Source organism: Cervus elaphus, chromosome 2 (assembly GCF_910594005.1).
Source record: "Cervus elaphus chromosome 2, mCerEla1.1, whole genome shotgun sequence".
In the NCBI taxonomy this organism is placed as follows: Eukaryota; Metazoa; Chordata; class Mammalia; order Artiodactyla; family Cervidae; genus Cervus; species Cervus elaphus.
In genome coordinates this window covers 3,179,498-3,196,018 of record NC_057816.1, presented here as the reverse complement: position 1 = coordinate 3,196,018, position 16,521 = coordinate 3,179,498, and the positions used below count along the sequence as shown (strand labels likewise).

The window sequence follows — 16,521 nt, the reverse complement described above, 5'->3', positions numbered from 1 at the left end:
CACTGTGCACAGCGAAAGCAAGGGACAAGGGCAACGGGAGACACAGCTGCTCTGCCTGCAGGGCTGAGCGCGCTGGGTTCCCCCTCCCTGGGCTCAGCGCTGGGTGCGCAAGGGCCTCAGACGGGGATGAAGCATATTTGTTTTTCAACTTGACTGATGCCAAGCGTCGGTGAGCAATGCAAATCCAAAGACAAGAGGGCCCAGGCATTGCCTGGACAAATGTTTGGGTTGTCAGGGATAAGAACTCGGTGGGGAGGGTCTTTGTCTCTTAGGCTGGTGATGCTGGGCTGGGGGTGCTCCCCGCCCCCCCACAACGCCCTGGCTCCCTCAGAGCATGGCGGTGCCGCAGGAGGTCAGTATAATCTCTGCACGTCTGAAGCTTCTGTAAATTACCTGGGAGCCCCAGGCACCAAGGCTGCGGAGGAGGGACCATGACCACAGACCTCATCTTAAAATCCGAGACCAGATAAAGGATGCCTGGACCCATGAGTTTTGAAGGTCAACGGCACAGAGAACATCAGCCTTAAAAGTCCTTGCCTGATAATTCGAAGAAATGGCCGGAACGAATGAGATGGGCAAGCTCCCCGCTGACCAGGATGATCATAATCCCTTGGACCACTTTCTCCAAAAATCGACGCTGGTCTCACGCTCGGTACAGCCCGGCTGATGTACACCACGGGGGCCCAGCTCAGAGGCAAGAGGGTCATCTCGGAGTGCTGCCCCGGATGGACAGCGGAGGACGGGGACCTGCCAGGGCGCCCACCCACCTGCCCTCTTGGTAGTGAGCCTTAGTAGGTAGTGTGAGCAGGTGTTAGAGTGTCTGGGGGAAGAGGGGCCATCCAGGGAGACACCCGGGCAGCTCCCAGAACTCCTGCCTCACTTTCTCCACTTGTCAGAGCAGGAAAACGCTCCTCAGCTCAGAGCGGCCCCAGGTGTGAAAAGGACATGCTAACCTCACAGCAGGGCCCTCGGGCCATCACTGCGCGCCGCCCCCCCCCCCCCGCCCCCAGCTTGCCTCCCACCCCCTCCAGGGACGACACACCTAGACCCACGTAGAATCCGTATCAAGAACACGCTTCTGGGCGTGACTGTTGGCACGAGATCGCGGAGAGAATGACCGGCTGTGGACAGCTGACTCGAGAGCGGGGAGATGCTTGGGAGGATGTGGTCCGCTTGGGGACCCTTCCCAGTGACCTCGGGGGACAGAGGAGCCACAGTCTGTGGGCGAGGGAGGGAGAAAGGGCCCCGGTTGGTCCTGGGCCTCTGGTTCAGCAACGGTAGCTGGGGGTCCTCTCTACAGCGGCAGGAGGCAGGGAGGGGGCATGTGGAGGGGCGGGGCGGGGTCCCGTCTGGACCAGGCTGTATGCTAAGTGAGGGACTCACTTCTGTCCCTCGGTGAGTCCAGCAGCTGACCCTGCTGGCTCATCTGGCCTTGCCGTGGGCCTGCACTCAGGGCGGTCCATCCACCCACATCCCTGGGGAGGGGCTTAATGGCTCTACGGGCCAGGCCCCCCTGGTACAGCAAAGAGGGAGCTGGGTTGGGCTCACACATGAATTCTAGTTTTAAGTCACTGAAAAGTCAACATGTTACACCTGAGAAGCAACGGTCTTCTCTGTCCTTTACTGGTCGGCCAGCTCCCGGAGGCCGAAACAAACTGGCTGGAGAAGGTGCCAGGGGAGCCTCCGCCCCAAAAGCTGACCCCAGGCCCGGCCTTGTCCCCCCAAGACATGCACCCTCCCTCGTAAACAGAAAAACAATAATAACCACCCACGCTGGATTAGGCTGGCAAAATTAACAGGCCCCCACTCCCACCCCAGCCCACCCTGCCTGGTAACCGAGGAAGGACCCGACTGAGGGGAGGGGCTGGCCTCTGGGTTGAGAGAGCCTGAGCCCCAGGCCTGCCCGCATTCTGCACCCAGTCCCGACAGGCATGGACATCTACACCACCCAGAACTTCAAGCCAGCATCACCAGGAGGAGCAGGACAGTGCCCTGCGCCCAGGCACCCCTCAGTTCAGAGAGATGTTGGGGTGCACTTTCCCAGGGGCACGGGCTCAATGTCCGCTGGGAACATTAAGACCTGCCTCGTAGGGCTGAGCGGAAAAGATGTGAATAAGATGAGAGCTGCGGGTGGTCAGCAGGACCCCAGGCCCACCCACCTGCCACCCGGACCCTGCAACTGGACACGATGAATCCCAAGGAGTCTGCCCGGTCTGGGGACTGCTGTCACAGCGGCCTGTGCTGCTCACACGATGGGACCCGATGCCTGCGGCCCACGGCTGCTGGGAGGTTTGCATGGAAAACGCGAGCTGTCTCCAGTGGAGAGCCTGACGAACAGCAGGCACCGATGAGTCTCCACCTGCATCTCCTCCTCTGTTATCACCTCTGACACGTGGACAAGGACATGTGGCCCCCAGACATGACGTGACTGGCCCCTGGGTCACTGGGAGGGCTCCCCAGGCCCCTCCCAGGCCAGCCAGCTGCAGGCCCCAACCCCGGTCCTGAGGGGACAGCGAGGTGGACGGATGGACCCATGGGGGGTAAAAGCCCAGGGCTGCAGGCTAGCTGGTTTCAGAGCTGGGCGGGGCCAGGAGACCCAGTGCCCTGTATCTGGGGGCCCCGGCTGAGGGGGTGCATGCAGACAGAGCAGCCCATTCGGGCCCGTTTTACCTTCAGGCGAGCCACCAGACCCCCGCCCCCCAGGCAGCTGACTGCAGATTCACGCGTCACTCCTCCAGGAAGAGGTGCGGTTATTTTTAGCATCGCCGCCGCCCAAGGGTCAGCAGGCAACAGCTTGCTCAACACAGTGAGCCCCGGCGGCCTGCCCTTCCGGGCTTCCTGGGAATGGTGGCTGCCCCTAGAGGTGGCTCTCCTGGCCGGGGAACACTGCCTGCCTTCCGCCTGGGAGGAGGGCTGGGGCGGGGGGGGGGGGTCACGGCTACAGCAGACGGACCCCCTGTGAGAGCTGCAGGAGGGCCCGCAGGACCCGGGCGTCTCTGGCTCCCGGCGCCCCGTGGCCGCAAGCTCTCCCGGGAAGGGAGCTCCCGGGCACCTTCCACACCCGACCCTCCCTCGGCCTGCAAATTGGGGGCAGTGAGAGAGACACCCCCCCACCGCTTCCCCGGGCAGTAGCAGCCTTCTGAACTAACGCTGCCGTCAGGAGGCTCTTGTCCAGGGATGGCCAAGTGCTCAGCAAGGGCCTTTTAGCTGCCTTCCATCTGCACTCCGCACGAAGCCATGGGCAGGCACCTCCTTGGGCGCCAGCCAACCAATCGGCAAAGGCTGTGCCCTGTGGGTGGGTGGTGGGCTGGCCAGACGGGGGCTCTCGCGGGGTCAACTGAAAATTAGCCCACATGCAGGGGGAAGTCTACCCCACAATGGGCTCTGGTATTAAAGTTCTACATTGCAAGTCATGTAGTTTAAATGCTTATACTTTAAAAGTTAGCAAAATGTTGTGTTAAACTATGTAGAGACAATCAGGGACTTCCGAGCTCAAAGAGCCCCGCCCCCGGATCACATCCTGAAGGCAGCCAGAAACCCTGTGTGTGTGCAGTCAGTTGGGTATGGCTCTGTGTGACCCCAGGGACTGCAACCCACCAGGCTCCTCTGTCCAGGGGATTCTCCAGCAAGAATGCTGGAGTGAGCTACCATTTCCTCCTCCTGGGGATCTTCCCGACCCAGGGATCAAACCCCCGTCTCTTACATCTCCTGCACTGGCAGGCGGGTTCTTTACCGTAGAACGTGGATAGAGGTAGGCGGGCCTGGTGGGCAGCACGCTCGCTGAGGACAAAGGGGAGGGGAGCTGGACAAAGAATCCCCTTCTGCACGGCTTGGAGGCTGGACTCAGAGTGGTGCCCAGGGCAGGGCTGTCGGGGGGCACGTGAAGAGAAACCTGCGTTCTGAGTCAGCTGCAGAACCAGAATGAGGAAGCCAGGAAAGCAGCCAGCTGGAAGTGAGTGGAGGTGTCCCCACCAGGGAGAGAGCCAGAGAGGGGCTGGCAAGCTCGGCACCCCCACGGCTCTGAACAGATGCAGAGCAGCTCAGCTCAAGCTGGGGACCTGAGCTGTCACCCAGGCAACCCTCCACAACGAGAGAAAGAGAAGGAACTGAAGCCATCGCCACCGCCTAACACCCTGATGTCCAGAACGCAACAGAAGATTACCGGACACGAAGACCCCAGAGGATGGGGCCACGCTCCAGAGGAGAGAAAACCCGGCGAGCCCGCCCGGACCCTCAAGGAGAGATGACAGACGGGGATTTCAGAGGGGCGGCGACACCCGCCCTCGCTGGGTGGGTTAAACACCGCGTGCTTCCAAAGGAGTGAAAATCTCAACAGAGCAACAGGAAGGCTTAGCAAATAGAAAGAAACTATAAAAGAAAAAAATACGCGTGGAAACAGCAGAGTTTAAGCATGTTATTTCCGAAACTGAAAAATTCACAAGATGGATTTAACAGAGACAGGACGTTTCGAAGGAAAGAGCAAGTGAACTTGAAAACAGACCCATAGCAATGACCCGAGGTTAAAAAAAAAGATGGGAATGAAATGAACAAAGCCCCTGGGACTTGTTGATACCACCAGATGGTCAAGTTTGCAGGCATCTGGACCAGCAGAAGGAGCTGAGAGGGAGAACGGGGCCCAGCTGTCCTCGGAAACATATAAATCCAGGTGATGTTGGCCAGATGGCCGCACCGTGTGGAGGAGGAAGCAGGTCACCGCCTGGCCAAGGCCAGATGGGTTGAACTTGACCGACTGAGCCTGCAAGGGGCGCACTATGCTGCCTGCCATGCGTCTTCTGGAAGCCTGTCCTCCAGCATCGGGGTGGGGTGGGGTGCGCCCTTTCCTGCTCCCCTGGTGAGCTCAGCTGCCCCCACGTGGACACCTGCACCTCCGACCAGGACGGCAAATTCTCCCTAAGGGCCTCACACACCTCCTCTCCCTGGGAAACCATCGCTGGCTCCCCAGGACCCTGGGAACAGAGTCTGACTCTTGGCATGCATGAGGCTTTTCACCTCCATTTCCCAGGATGCTTTGGGCATCCTTACATCTCACCTTGGAATGCCGCAGGCCCCCAGGCTGAACCAGTCTCCTGATGCCCCTCCCGGAGCCCCAGGACATGTCTGAATCCGTCCTGTGCTCGGCCCAATCCCCGCACCACCCACCCCTGAGGCCCTGTCGACGCCTCGCCCGGCCCTCCCCTGCCGTCTCTGCAGTGGACTCCCATGCCAGACAGGCACGAGCCAACCCTCCCGATGGACATCAGAGTCGCCGAGGCCCATTCGAATCCCCTTTCCGCCCTCTCAGGACTCTGTGTCTCCACAGGGGGCCCCGTGGAAGCAATGCCCTGGGGGTCAGCTGAGGCCAAGGCACCCCGGTGACCCCGCCCCGGAAGCAGAGTGGACACTGACCTTTGACCCTGTCGCCACGGTGCAGGGGGATCTCGCCATCGACCTGGGGTTGGTATGGCTTGACGACAACGAAGAGCCTCCCAGGCACCGCACTGTACAGCTTCCGTCTGGGCCCCGGGTACTCGAAGGCAGAGAGCGTGTCCTTGTTGGCTCCTGGCGGGAAAGCTGGGCTGCGGCATGGAAAGGGGGACAGAGAGAGAGGGGGTCATGGCCTGAGACGTGGCAGGGACGCTGCAGACCCGTGGCCCGTCCCTTCAGGACAAGCGTCCAGCCCCGAGCAGTCACAGCGGAGCTCCGGGTTCTAGACGGGGCTGGAGACATGAAGACGCATTTGTGGTTAAAAGACGCAGGTAATTCCAGCAATCCCACCTCCGGGAAGGTACGTAAAGAGTGAAAAAAGGGTCTCGAGCAGATGTCTGCACACCACGTGCACGGCAGTTTGATTCTCAAAAGATGACCCAAGTGTCCACTGATGGATGAACCGAGGCCCAAAATGCGCTCCATCCACACAGTGGAATGTTGTTCAGACTTTAAAAAAGGGAGATTCTGTCACAGGCAACACCCTGAATGGAACCTGAGGACATTCCGCCGCTTAAGGGAAGCCAGTCGCAGAAGGACAGGTAACGCCTGACTCCACCAGGACAGGTAACCCGAGCAGTCAGATCCATGACCAGGACGGGTGCGGGGGCGGAGCTGGAAGCGAGCCTTTAATGGGGACGGGGTTTCGGCTTCGGAGCAAGTTCTAGAACGGATGAGAGGACAGGTGCACGACAACGTGAACATTCACGCCACTGAACTGCACACCTAAAGATGCTTCCGGTGGTAAATGTTACGTGCATTTTTCCATACAGAGACTCCAGCGGAGCGGCAACTGAGGCAGGCCCTGGGTGTCTGCCGACTGACCCGTCTCACTCTAAGTGCCAACCACGCTGGGCGAGGCATCACCCAGAATCCGCTGGCACAAGGTTTCACCATCGCGGGGCAGGCGGCCCCGCCCGACTGCCCCGGAGACATTTCACAAGTGGGACTTGAATGCGTTCCTGTTTTATGTGAGTATTTTACAAAGAGCGTGTGTTTCCAGAGTAACTTCCGGGCCTGACACTGAGAGTGGATGCCTAACTTAACGGCACAGCGGTGGAACGAGAGAGAGAGAGAGAGTGAGGGAGAAGCTCAAGCTCCCAGAGAAACGTGCAAAGTGGTTTCCGTAACGACAGCCCCGGCTTTGTGACGGTGACGGGTGACCAGGGCTGACTCCTGGGAGGGGAGGAGAGCACGCGCTCATCAGCGGTGACCTTGAGGAGTCACACTGAGCTCTCCTTTGGGGGGAGGGCGGTCTTCAGAAGAGCCACACGCACGTGGATGAATCTGGGCAGGGATTTATGGAGGATGCTCCAAAGCTTCCTGGAAAAGCGTTCTTGTCCGGCTGGCGTCCTCCCAAGAGGGCACCCCGCCCGTGATAGGGATGAGGAGGATTAATAACCCTGGGGGCAGAGTCCCACATCGGGGAGCCACATCTGAGTCTCAGGAGCAGCCCACCCATGTCACAAATTCATCACCATGAAGGGTGGGGCCCCTTACCATGCTCCTCCACTCAGACGACACACACCATGGCCTGGGAGCCCCCAGACAGAACCTTGAGCTTTCTGCAAGGTGTGAAACAGGCTTGCAGGGAAGCTTCTAGAACACGACATGACCACTCACTTTGGAGATTTAATGTGAACCCCCCGATTCCTTTTGGGCTTTGCTTTACCCACGTCAGCATTCCTGATAAATAATAACATATGTTGCTTTTCGCTTGCGAGAATTCACGGAAGCGTGACGGTGCTGTATTTTGTTGCGCTTCTTATGTTTTCGCTCAAGGTCATGACTTTGAGAGCTAGGCATGGAAGGGAGCCCATGTCTACACATGTGACATGCTCGCTTGACACCATAATTTATGCTTGTCAGAGGAGGGGGACTGACCGCCAGCTCTGCCAGCCTGACCCCAAAGCCCAGAGCCCTCCCTAAACCACCAGAGCAGAGGGCAGGCGCGTGACCTTGGCCGGGTGCTCACCCGGGCTCAGGGCAGAGCAGTGACAAGCCGCAGCCCCGTGTCCGCACGCCCTCTGTCCCCAGGGATGCCCCTTCCTCTGCCTGCCCCCCCACGCCAGGCTTCTCTGACCAAGACGGAGGTCACAGCATCCTGGAAAGAGATGCCCGTGAACTTTGCACCAGGCAGCTCCAGGCGGCTTCCTCCTCCCCCTCCACCAGGTACAGATCAACGCACAGATGCAAAGATCCACCCGGAGGGTCGGAGGCTCCCTCCTCACGGACGTCACTGACCCCAAACACCCCGGAGCCCAGAGCAGCAAGGTCCGCAAGGGCCAGGTTGTGTGACCGCCTCTGGTCCAGAGGTGACAGCTGGCAGGACGGCTGACTCACTGAGAGGAAGGACAAGCCAGGCCCCCTGCCTGCGGTGGGAAAGAACCCGGGAAAAGCCCGAACACTCAGAGTTCTCTCTGGAGAGGACGGCCCGCCTGCCTGCCTGTTGGGATGCGGATCCATCCATTCAACCTGCCTCAACTCAGCCTGACTTGGGGCTGGGACGGAAGGCGGGAGACCGCGCCTTCACTATGAGGGGCTGAGCAGCACCAGGCTCTCCTCTCCTGCTCCTGTGTAGGGGGAAGGTAACCAAGTCCTGGGAACCAAGGGGACTCAATTCCTCAGGAAGTGTCTCCTGGAGCTGCTCCACCTAGATCCAAGGGTTTGGAAGAGGCTTGGGGTCAGCAGAGGGTGGGGGCTCTAGGAGGACACCCCGCACCAAGCTCAGAAGCCCTCCTCGCCCCGGCCTCCAAAAGTTGTGCTTGGATCTCCCCTGATGCACCTGCCACGGGCGCTGAGTGATGGCCGAGTGGGGTCTGCTGCGTGGGGCTCCTGGGAGGATCCGAGGGAACACAGATGGAGCCCACCACCCCAGCCCCCACCAGCTCTGTCACTGCAGCTTCAATAGCAGTTATCATATCACCCTTGCATCTGACTGTCCATCCATCCATCCACCCATCCATCCATTCCTCCACCCCATCCATTAGGCATCCACCCATCCACCCATCCATCTATCATCCATAAGCTCACCTATTCATCCATCCACCCATCCCATTCATCACGCATCCAACCATCCATCCATCCATCCATCCATCCACCCACCCCATCCATCACGCATCCAACCATCCCTCTATCCATCCTATCCATCATTCATCCAACTATCCATCCATCCACTGACCCCATCCATCATGCATCCAACCATCCCTCTACCCATCTACCCATCATCCATCAGCTCACCTATCCATCCATCCACCCACCCCATCCATCATGCATCCAGCCATCCCTCTATCCATCCACCCATCCATCCATCCATCCTTCCATCCATCCACTCACCTCATCCATCATGCATCCAGCCATCCCTCTATCCATCCACCCATCATCCATCAACTCACCCATCCATCCATCAACCCACCCCATCCATCATATATCCAAGTATCCATCTATCCATCCATCATACATCCAACCATCCATCTATCCATCCAACCATCCATCCATCCTTCCATCCATCCACTCACCTCATCCATCATGCATCCAGCCATCCCTCTATCCATCCACCCATCCATCCATCCATCCTTCCATCCATCCACTCACCTCATCCATCATGCATCCAGCCATCCCTCTATCCATCCATCCATCATCCATCAACTCACCCATCCATCCATCAACCCACCTCATCCATCATACATCCAACCATCCATCTATCCATCCACCCACCCCATCCATCATGCACCCAGCCATCCATCCATCAAACCACCCCATCCATCAGGCATCCAACCAACCATCCATCCATCCTTCCATCCATCCACTCACCTCATCCATCATGCATCCAACCATCCCTCTATCCACCCACCCATCATCCATCAACTCACCCATCCATCCATCAACCCACCCCATCCACCATGCATCCAACCATCCATCAGGCATCCAATCACCCACGCATCTATCCATCCATCCAACTATCCACCCATCCATCCAGCTATCCATTTCATCATCCATCAACTCACCCATCCACCAACCATGAATCCAACCATTCATCCATCCATCAGTTACCATCCTCTATCCTTCTTACCACTTATACAAACACCACCTATCTACTCTTCCATCCAAATTTCTAAAGAACCCTGCCAGAGCCGAGCTGATCACTTGCCATCAGATGCTGAACAAGTCAGTTAACCTCTGGAAGTCTCTGTTTCCCCATCTAGTAAGACAGGATGATCTGGTGAACCCGAGAGTGAGTCAGCAGGAACCGCTCTGCACAGGTGTCGTGTGAACACCCGTGCCATTACCACTCTGCCTCAGCTGAAAAGTGGGTGATAAGATGCATGTGTCAGCCAGCTGGTTTCAGCCGGCTCCAGAGTATGTGTCACTGGGCAGAAAAGTCAAAGCAAACACGGCTGTAGCCTGGGAGCATCAGTCCAAGCCCGGGAAACTTTTGCTTAAGAACAGGAAGAAACTGGTCCTTGAAGATCAGCGTGCGCCCATGGTTCTAGGTACCAGCAGTGATGTGTGGTCCCACACAGATGCTGAAGCATCTTCCCACTCCAGGCTAATCTGAGCCTTGTAAAGCCCCATTTCACAGGTGAAAAAACAGAGGCTCCATAAATAATGGCTTAGGCACAGAGATATAGACCTGACCTCACATCCTGGCTAGCTGACATATCCCAGGGCTGCCTGCAGGCTCCCCGCTCTGGGCTGGGATCTACCAGAAATCGGGTGTCTCCCAGGTTCCAGGCTCACACTGGATGGGGGGACAAGAGGGTGCTGGAGGTTACCAGTGGGAGGCTCTGGCAGAGGGTGGCTTCCAGCACAAAGCCCTGTCCCGCTGACAGTGTGTCTGAAGCATACAAGTTCAGACCCCACGTCGCCCCTTGTACCGTCAGCATCGCCTCCCTCTCCGCCTTCAGGCCGGGAAGAAGCGCTGAAGCCCTCAGCCTGCACGTGGCCCCAGGCACCTTGGCCCCTGCTGGGCTTCTGGGTCGGCCCTGGGGCCCATACCCCACACTCCATGACCTTCCCATGCGGTCCTGAGGAGTGCTGCAGGAATGAACAATGACTGGACGCCCCATCCTTCTGGCCGAGGCACCGTGACCTGGGGCACGCGTGCACATTGGAGGCTTTCACGGACTCCAGAGAAGCGGGAACCGCTGTGATGTCAGAGGTGTGCCCACCTTGGGGCCCGCTGCCTGACACCCCCAGGGGCCCCCGGCCACCAGTACTGGGGTGCTGCCTGCTTGCACCCCCAAGGCCACCCCAGCTCCAGGCAGCAGGGGGCAGGCACCTAGAGCCCCCGTGGGATAGGAACGGTCTGGAAGGTGCCTCTTCCCTTAAAGCTTCCTCCGGTCTGCTCCGGTCACCCAGGATGCCCTGCCTCTCCCTGACGCCTGGCTGGCTCCTCTCTCCACCCTGGGGGGCGGCCCCCTCACCCCAGGAAGGGTGACCTGCATGAGCTCTGACTCTCGGGGACTCTGTTAGGGGCTCCCCGCCCTCAACGACAGCTCTGGGGCATCCACCTCTGTACCAGAGGCCAGTCTTCCTGTGCGTTCGTGCCCCCAGCTGAGAGCAAACCCCGAGTGTCAGCCGTGTGGGGGAGACCGAGTGACAAGTGAGGGCAGCCCGTGGGCGCCCGGACCCGATTCCCCAGCAGGCGGGAGGCACCCGCTCCTCCGGGGCGACGCTTCCCCTGGGGCCAGGGGCCCAGCACATCATGGACCCCCTACTCCTGATGTGCGGGTGACGCGCCCCTAGCTGCCTGGGTCAGGCGGCACGGCGAGGGGTCAGGGGACAGCCTGGCTCACCCCTGCCTGGGTCCCCACCCCCTTTCTGGGTCCGCGTGGCCGAGGGAGGGAGCACCCCGTGGTTCTCACCGAGGAAGCCAGGCCCCCGCGCCCTGGGGGCGCACAGCTCTGCCCTTCCGGTCCCCGTGTCCCCAGGAGCGGGGCGAGGCCGGCTGCAGATGAACAGAGATGTGCTCCAGAAGGACTCCAGGGCGCCCCTTCACCCCTCAACCTGCGCAGTGGGGGAACAGCCCCTGGAAGGGGTGTGCAGGGTGGGGCAGGGGCCTGCCACCCCGGGATCTCCGGGAAGCCCCGCCCGGTCCGCACAGCCCGATCCAGGGAAGGAAGCAGTAGGGTGCGAAGCGGACTTGGCCGAGCCCCTGCCGGGGTCTGTCTGGCGGCGGGAGCCTGGCCGGCTCTGCCCCTCTGTGCAGCCAGCGGGCGCTGCTGTCTCCCCGTGGGCGGGAGACCCGGCCATCGAGCCTACCTGCCTGCACGCAGCGGGTTTCCTCTCTGCTGAGCCGAACCCACCCGGGAACGGCTCCTTTGACCAGAGGGTGGCCCGCACGCTCCCCGGGGCCGGTGAGGCCAGGGCGGCCCTCGGGACCAGGGCCCGGGCTTTGCAATAATGCATCAAGAGCTGCTCCGAGAACAGGACAGCTGGGAGGGGTCCTACTCCTCTCCACGCCCGGGGGTGGGTGATGATGGAGCCACCGGCAAAGCTGGTTCCCAGGGACCTGGACCGGCCATGCCAGCGGGCGCCACTAGAGGGCGCCTGGGGCAGGTGCACGCAGAGCCTCCAGGTTGGGCAGGACGCCGGCCGGGGCGTCAGGGACATGGGCTCCCATCCGCTCTGGACAGCTCCTCCCTCTTCTGCTTGGCACCAGGGTCCGCTGGCCCTCGAGAGTGGTTCCCGGGGGAGGCTGACCCCGCCCGGGAGGCTCAGCCAGAGCCGCAGGGGCCCGGGGATGGGTGAGGGGGGCTGGGACGGCGGGGGAGGCCGTCTGCGCCTGAGGTTGGGCCCGAAGCTGGTTCTGGCCACACAGCGGCCCCCCGTCACACGCCTGGTCGAGGCTTCCGGGGCCTCAAGTGGGCACCCAGGGCTGTGCCTGCGGGGGGTGCTGAGTGGCCAGCCTTTCCGCGGGCAGCGAGAGAACAAGGGGAGAGTGTGGTGGGGGGCAGCCAGAGGGGACCCCCAGGTGCTCGGGACTCGACTGATCTGCCGCGCTCCGCCTCCTCTTAGCCCAAGCCGCGCCGTCACCAGGACGACCTTCCGGTGCCCGCCCCACAGCGGCTGAGGGTCTTTCAAGGTGTCCGTGGCGACGAGGACACGAAGTAGCACATGCTCCTGGATGACTTAGTGAGAGCCACGACCTGACCCGTGGCAGCTGCTACTCTCAGCTTCAGCCTCGTCACGAGTCCATTAGACCCTCTGGACACACAAGAAGACGAAGGCACGGGACGGCCAAGCGACTAGCCTAAAGTCACACGGCAGGAAGGAGACAGCTGGACACGACCAGCGATTTGGCGGCTACCCACTGAGGCAGGACCTTGGGACAGAGGGGTCTGTGGGGGCCCGGGGCTCTCCCCGCCACGACCGGGGAGTGCCCCCAGCCCACCTCCAGGTTCTGCGAGAGCCAGAAAGCGCTCTGGGGCCGCCTAGGCCCCATCCAGAGGCCCCGTCTGTCCTGGGAAAGCGCTGGGCCCTGAGTTGCCACCCCCTCAAGCCCCCGGGGGCTGCACCGCGGTGCCCGCACACAGGCCTTCCATCACTGGGCGGCGTGTGTGGCCACTTTCACATCTGAGCACAGGTGTGAAAGCAGACAGCTTGCATGCGGCTCAAATGCCACCATCACCCTGGCGGCCCCAGGAGCCAGGGGGCCTGGCAGGTTCCCACTGGCACAGGGGGGTCCTGGGGGCAGGCTCCCCGCCGGCTCCTGTCAGGATGCAGCGGCTGTCACGGATGAGTGAGCGGTCCTGAGCAGATGGACAGGTGCCAGGCAGGCGCTGACGGGCTGGGGAGGGAAGGACGGGAATCGGCCGGGAGGGTGGGGCGGGCTGGGCCGGGACCACAGCCCTCCCCGACGGGGACGGGCAGTCAGCTGGCGTCAGCGCTGAGAGCCCCGCATCCCAGCAGCCTCTCTCTCCCGGGGCAACCACAGCCGGGCGACAGGAACAGCCGGGCCAGACGCCCCGCCCCCAGGTGGACACAGAGCTGAGCGCGGCTACAGCCACTGTGGACCGCGGGCTTGTTACACGCGAGGACCGGCACGCAGTCACGTGTTCCGTCTTGGGAGCAGCCAGGGAGCCGCTGCGTTACGGTCCTCATTTCACAGTCGCCGAAGAGGACGCACCAGGTGTAAGTACGTGGCCCCGGAGGAGTCCAGGGCAAATGCTCAGAAAGCCTCGCGGCAGGCACTCAGGACAGGCTGGGGCTGTGACCATCACACACGCATGTGCACACAGGCACACACACAGACACGCATGCACACCCAGACACAAACGCACACACGGTCCATGCAAACGTGCGTACCATCACACCCAACACACAGAGGCACGCACGAGGCACACCCAGAGACGTAAGTGCATCACACACGCATGCACGTGCTTGGACATAAAAAGTACCGGAAAATGCACACACACAAACACACGTGCATCTAAATACAAACACAGGCACCCAAGCGCACACGCACACAGTGACAGACACACACAGACACACCAGCGCACACGGACGCACGCACACACACGCACACACACACACACACGCACCCCACACGCGGACCTCAGGGACAGCCCGACGGGGCGCTGCAGCATGCGATGCTGGCCTCTCTCCACAGCAGTGTTTTCTTTGCAGCTTTCCCAAGTCCCCGGCCACCCTGCCTTCAGGATCTTATTAGATTTCGTCCTGGAGGAAGGGGACACACTCTCTTTAAAATTACAGCCATAATTCCAGCTAACCGTGTGAAGTGGAATTTGAGGCCTCAGGGGAACCCTTTAATTCAGCTTTAAGCGGCTCCCGGAACCTGGCGCTTCTCCCTGGGGTGACTCAGAGCGAGAATCTAGACCAGAGCCAGGAGGGCTCCCGGGTCTGAGGATGAGACGGCAGGGGGAGGTGTGCATGGGTCCCAGCGCCAAGGTGCGCCTGGGGGGTGCTGGCACCCAGGGGGCAGGCTGGGACCCCGCCGGGGGGCCAGGAAACTGGGGTCCCCACGGGCAGGCGCTCCCCGCACCCACACAGCTGCAGCCTGGACTCCTGGTCACAGCAATTGGCCTTCCCCCAGGACCACCTGGATCACTGACCCCTCCACCCAGACTCCTGGTCCCCCTCCCAACATCCCTGATCGGAGCTGGGGGTGTGGCATCAGGAAGGACGCCGGCTGGCTAGAGGCACCGCAGGCAGGCTAGGCGAGCCCAACTCAACGGTGTGTGGTGGGACGGGGAACCGGGTCACCGGGCAGACGGCTGGACCAAAGCGGGCACTCGCCCCTCACCAGCCACGGAGCCAGGCCCAACACACAGTGCATCAGCTCTCCCGGGACCACCGAGGGTGAGGGCAGCGCTCAAGAAGGACAGAGTCTCAGGACCTGCGCCGGCTCCAGGACCCGGCCTCAGTGCTCTAACCTGGGAAATGGGGACGCAGGGTCTTCCCTGGAGAACGAGTGGGGTGAGCCGAGGCACGTGGAGCAGCGTGTGTCCATGCGACACTGTGGCGGGGCGGGGGTGAGATGTCAGAGACAGCTCTGCTCCAACTAGCACTGAGGCCCTGGCCAGCAGTCCACCCCCAGGAGGTCTCAGCCTGGACAGACAAACGCCGGGGGCCACGCAAGGAGGGGGCGGGTGTGCCCATGAGCTGGAGGTCTGGGTGGGACTACAGCGCCCCGGCTGGCGTGGGAGATGGAGCAGGGGAGAGCCCAGAGCCCCAGCGAGATGCCTGGGGGGGCTGTTCACGCCTGGTCTGGCCTTTGCTGGCCTTATCTCCCCGTCTAGAGAGGGGACAGGAATGGGGTTGCAGCCCCTGGCTGCTTCAGAGTCTGCTGAGACACCCCCTCCCCGTCCTCATCCCTGCCTCACGGGCAGACAGATCAGGACCAGGCAGGGCTGTCACTGCACTGGCCGGGGTGCGTCACACCCTCAGCTCTGCCAGGGCGCCTCGGCCATGAACACGGGCGCTCACCCAGGCTCAGGAGCATGCACGCTGAAGCCTGGTCCGGGGAGAAACCCAAGTGTCCAGCGACAGAGGGACAGATAAAGAGGGTGCGGTACACACACACGACACACGACTAGATCATAAAAGAGAACAAAATAACGCCATCTGCAGCAACCCGTTTTTGTTTTTTTTTCTAAATCGCTTAGTCCTGTCTGACTCTTTATGACCCCATGGACTCTACAGTCCATGGAATTGTCCAGGCCAGAATACTGGAGTGGGGTAGCCTTTCCCTTCTCCAGGGGATCTTCCCGACCCAGGAATCGAACCAAGGTCTCCTGCATCGCAGCAGCCTGGATGGACCTAAAGATGATCACAGCGAGCAGGGTCGGTCAGATAGGCAGACGCCGCACGGTATCACCTACACGTGGAACCTGAAATACGGCACCAGTGAACCTGCCTGTGAAACAGACTCACAGACACAGAACGGACCTGTGGTTGCCAGGGGCAGGGGCGGGGTGGAGGGGGAACCTGGGGCTCGTGGAGTGAACTTGAAGACAGAACGGATGAACAGCGAGGCCCTACAGCGTAGCAGCGCAGGGACCTACACCCAGTCTCCTGGGATGAACGTTAGTGGAGAAGAACATGCAGAAAGAGTGTCTATAACTGAGTCGCTCTGCGGTACGGCCGACACAAACACGACCCTGTAAATCAACTCTATTCCAAACAAAAACCCCCCACACGGCCCCTGGAGGAACTCGCGGCCCAGAGCGGGCCGGTGCCCTTAGCTCCTTCTCCATCCACACTTCACTTTTAAGACCCCGAAGCCGACGCACAAGGAAATGAAACAGCCCCGGGCACCCGCCGCAGCCCAAGCTGCCCCAGGAGCCCAGGGGGCACCCTCCCTGCCCGGTGCAGTCACTGCTCTCGGGGCAGTCTGAGCCGGGGCAGAGTGGGGCTCTGACTTTCACGCGTTCCCAGCGTCCGCGTTAGAATCAAGCAGGCGTCCTGCTCAACCTCTGGTGGCGCCCCGAGGTCCAGAATCCAGGGCCCCGAGCACAGAGGTGTCCCTCTCCCCGGTCCCCCTGGACCCGCTCCCCTCCCGTGCCCCCCACC

At 61.1% G+C, this 16,521-nt stretch overlaps 1 protein-coding gene across 3 annotated transcripts in view; it reads right to left on the bottom strand.

Annotated features, from left to right (window-relative positions):
- SHANK2 (SH3 and multiple ankyrin repeat domains 2) overlaps positions 1 to 16,521 on the bottom strand; it is a 554,292-nt gene that overhangs the window by 289,394 nt on the left and 248,377 nt on the right. For all 3 annotated transcript variants that reach the window (XM_043924118.1, XM_043924122.1, XM_043924126.1), the window contains one exon: positions 5,407 to 5,576. In XM_043924118.1, the coding sequence (XP_043780053.1) occupies positions 5,407 to 5,576 (170 nt within the window). The remainder of the gene's footprint in view (positions 1 to 5,406; positions 5,577 to 16,521) is intronic.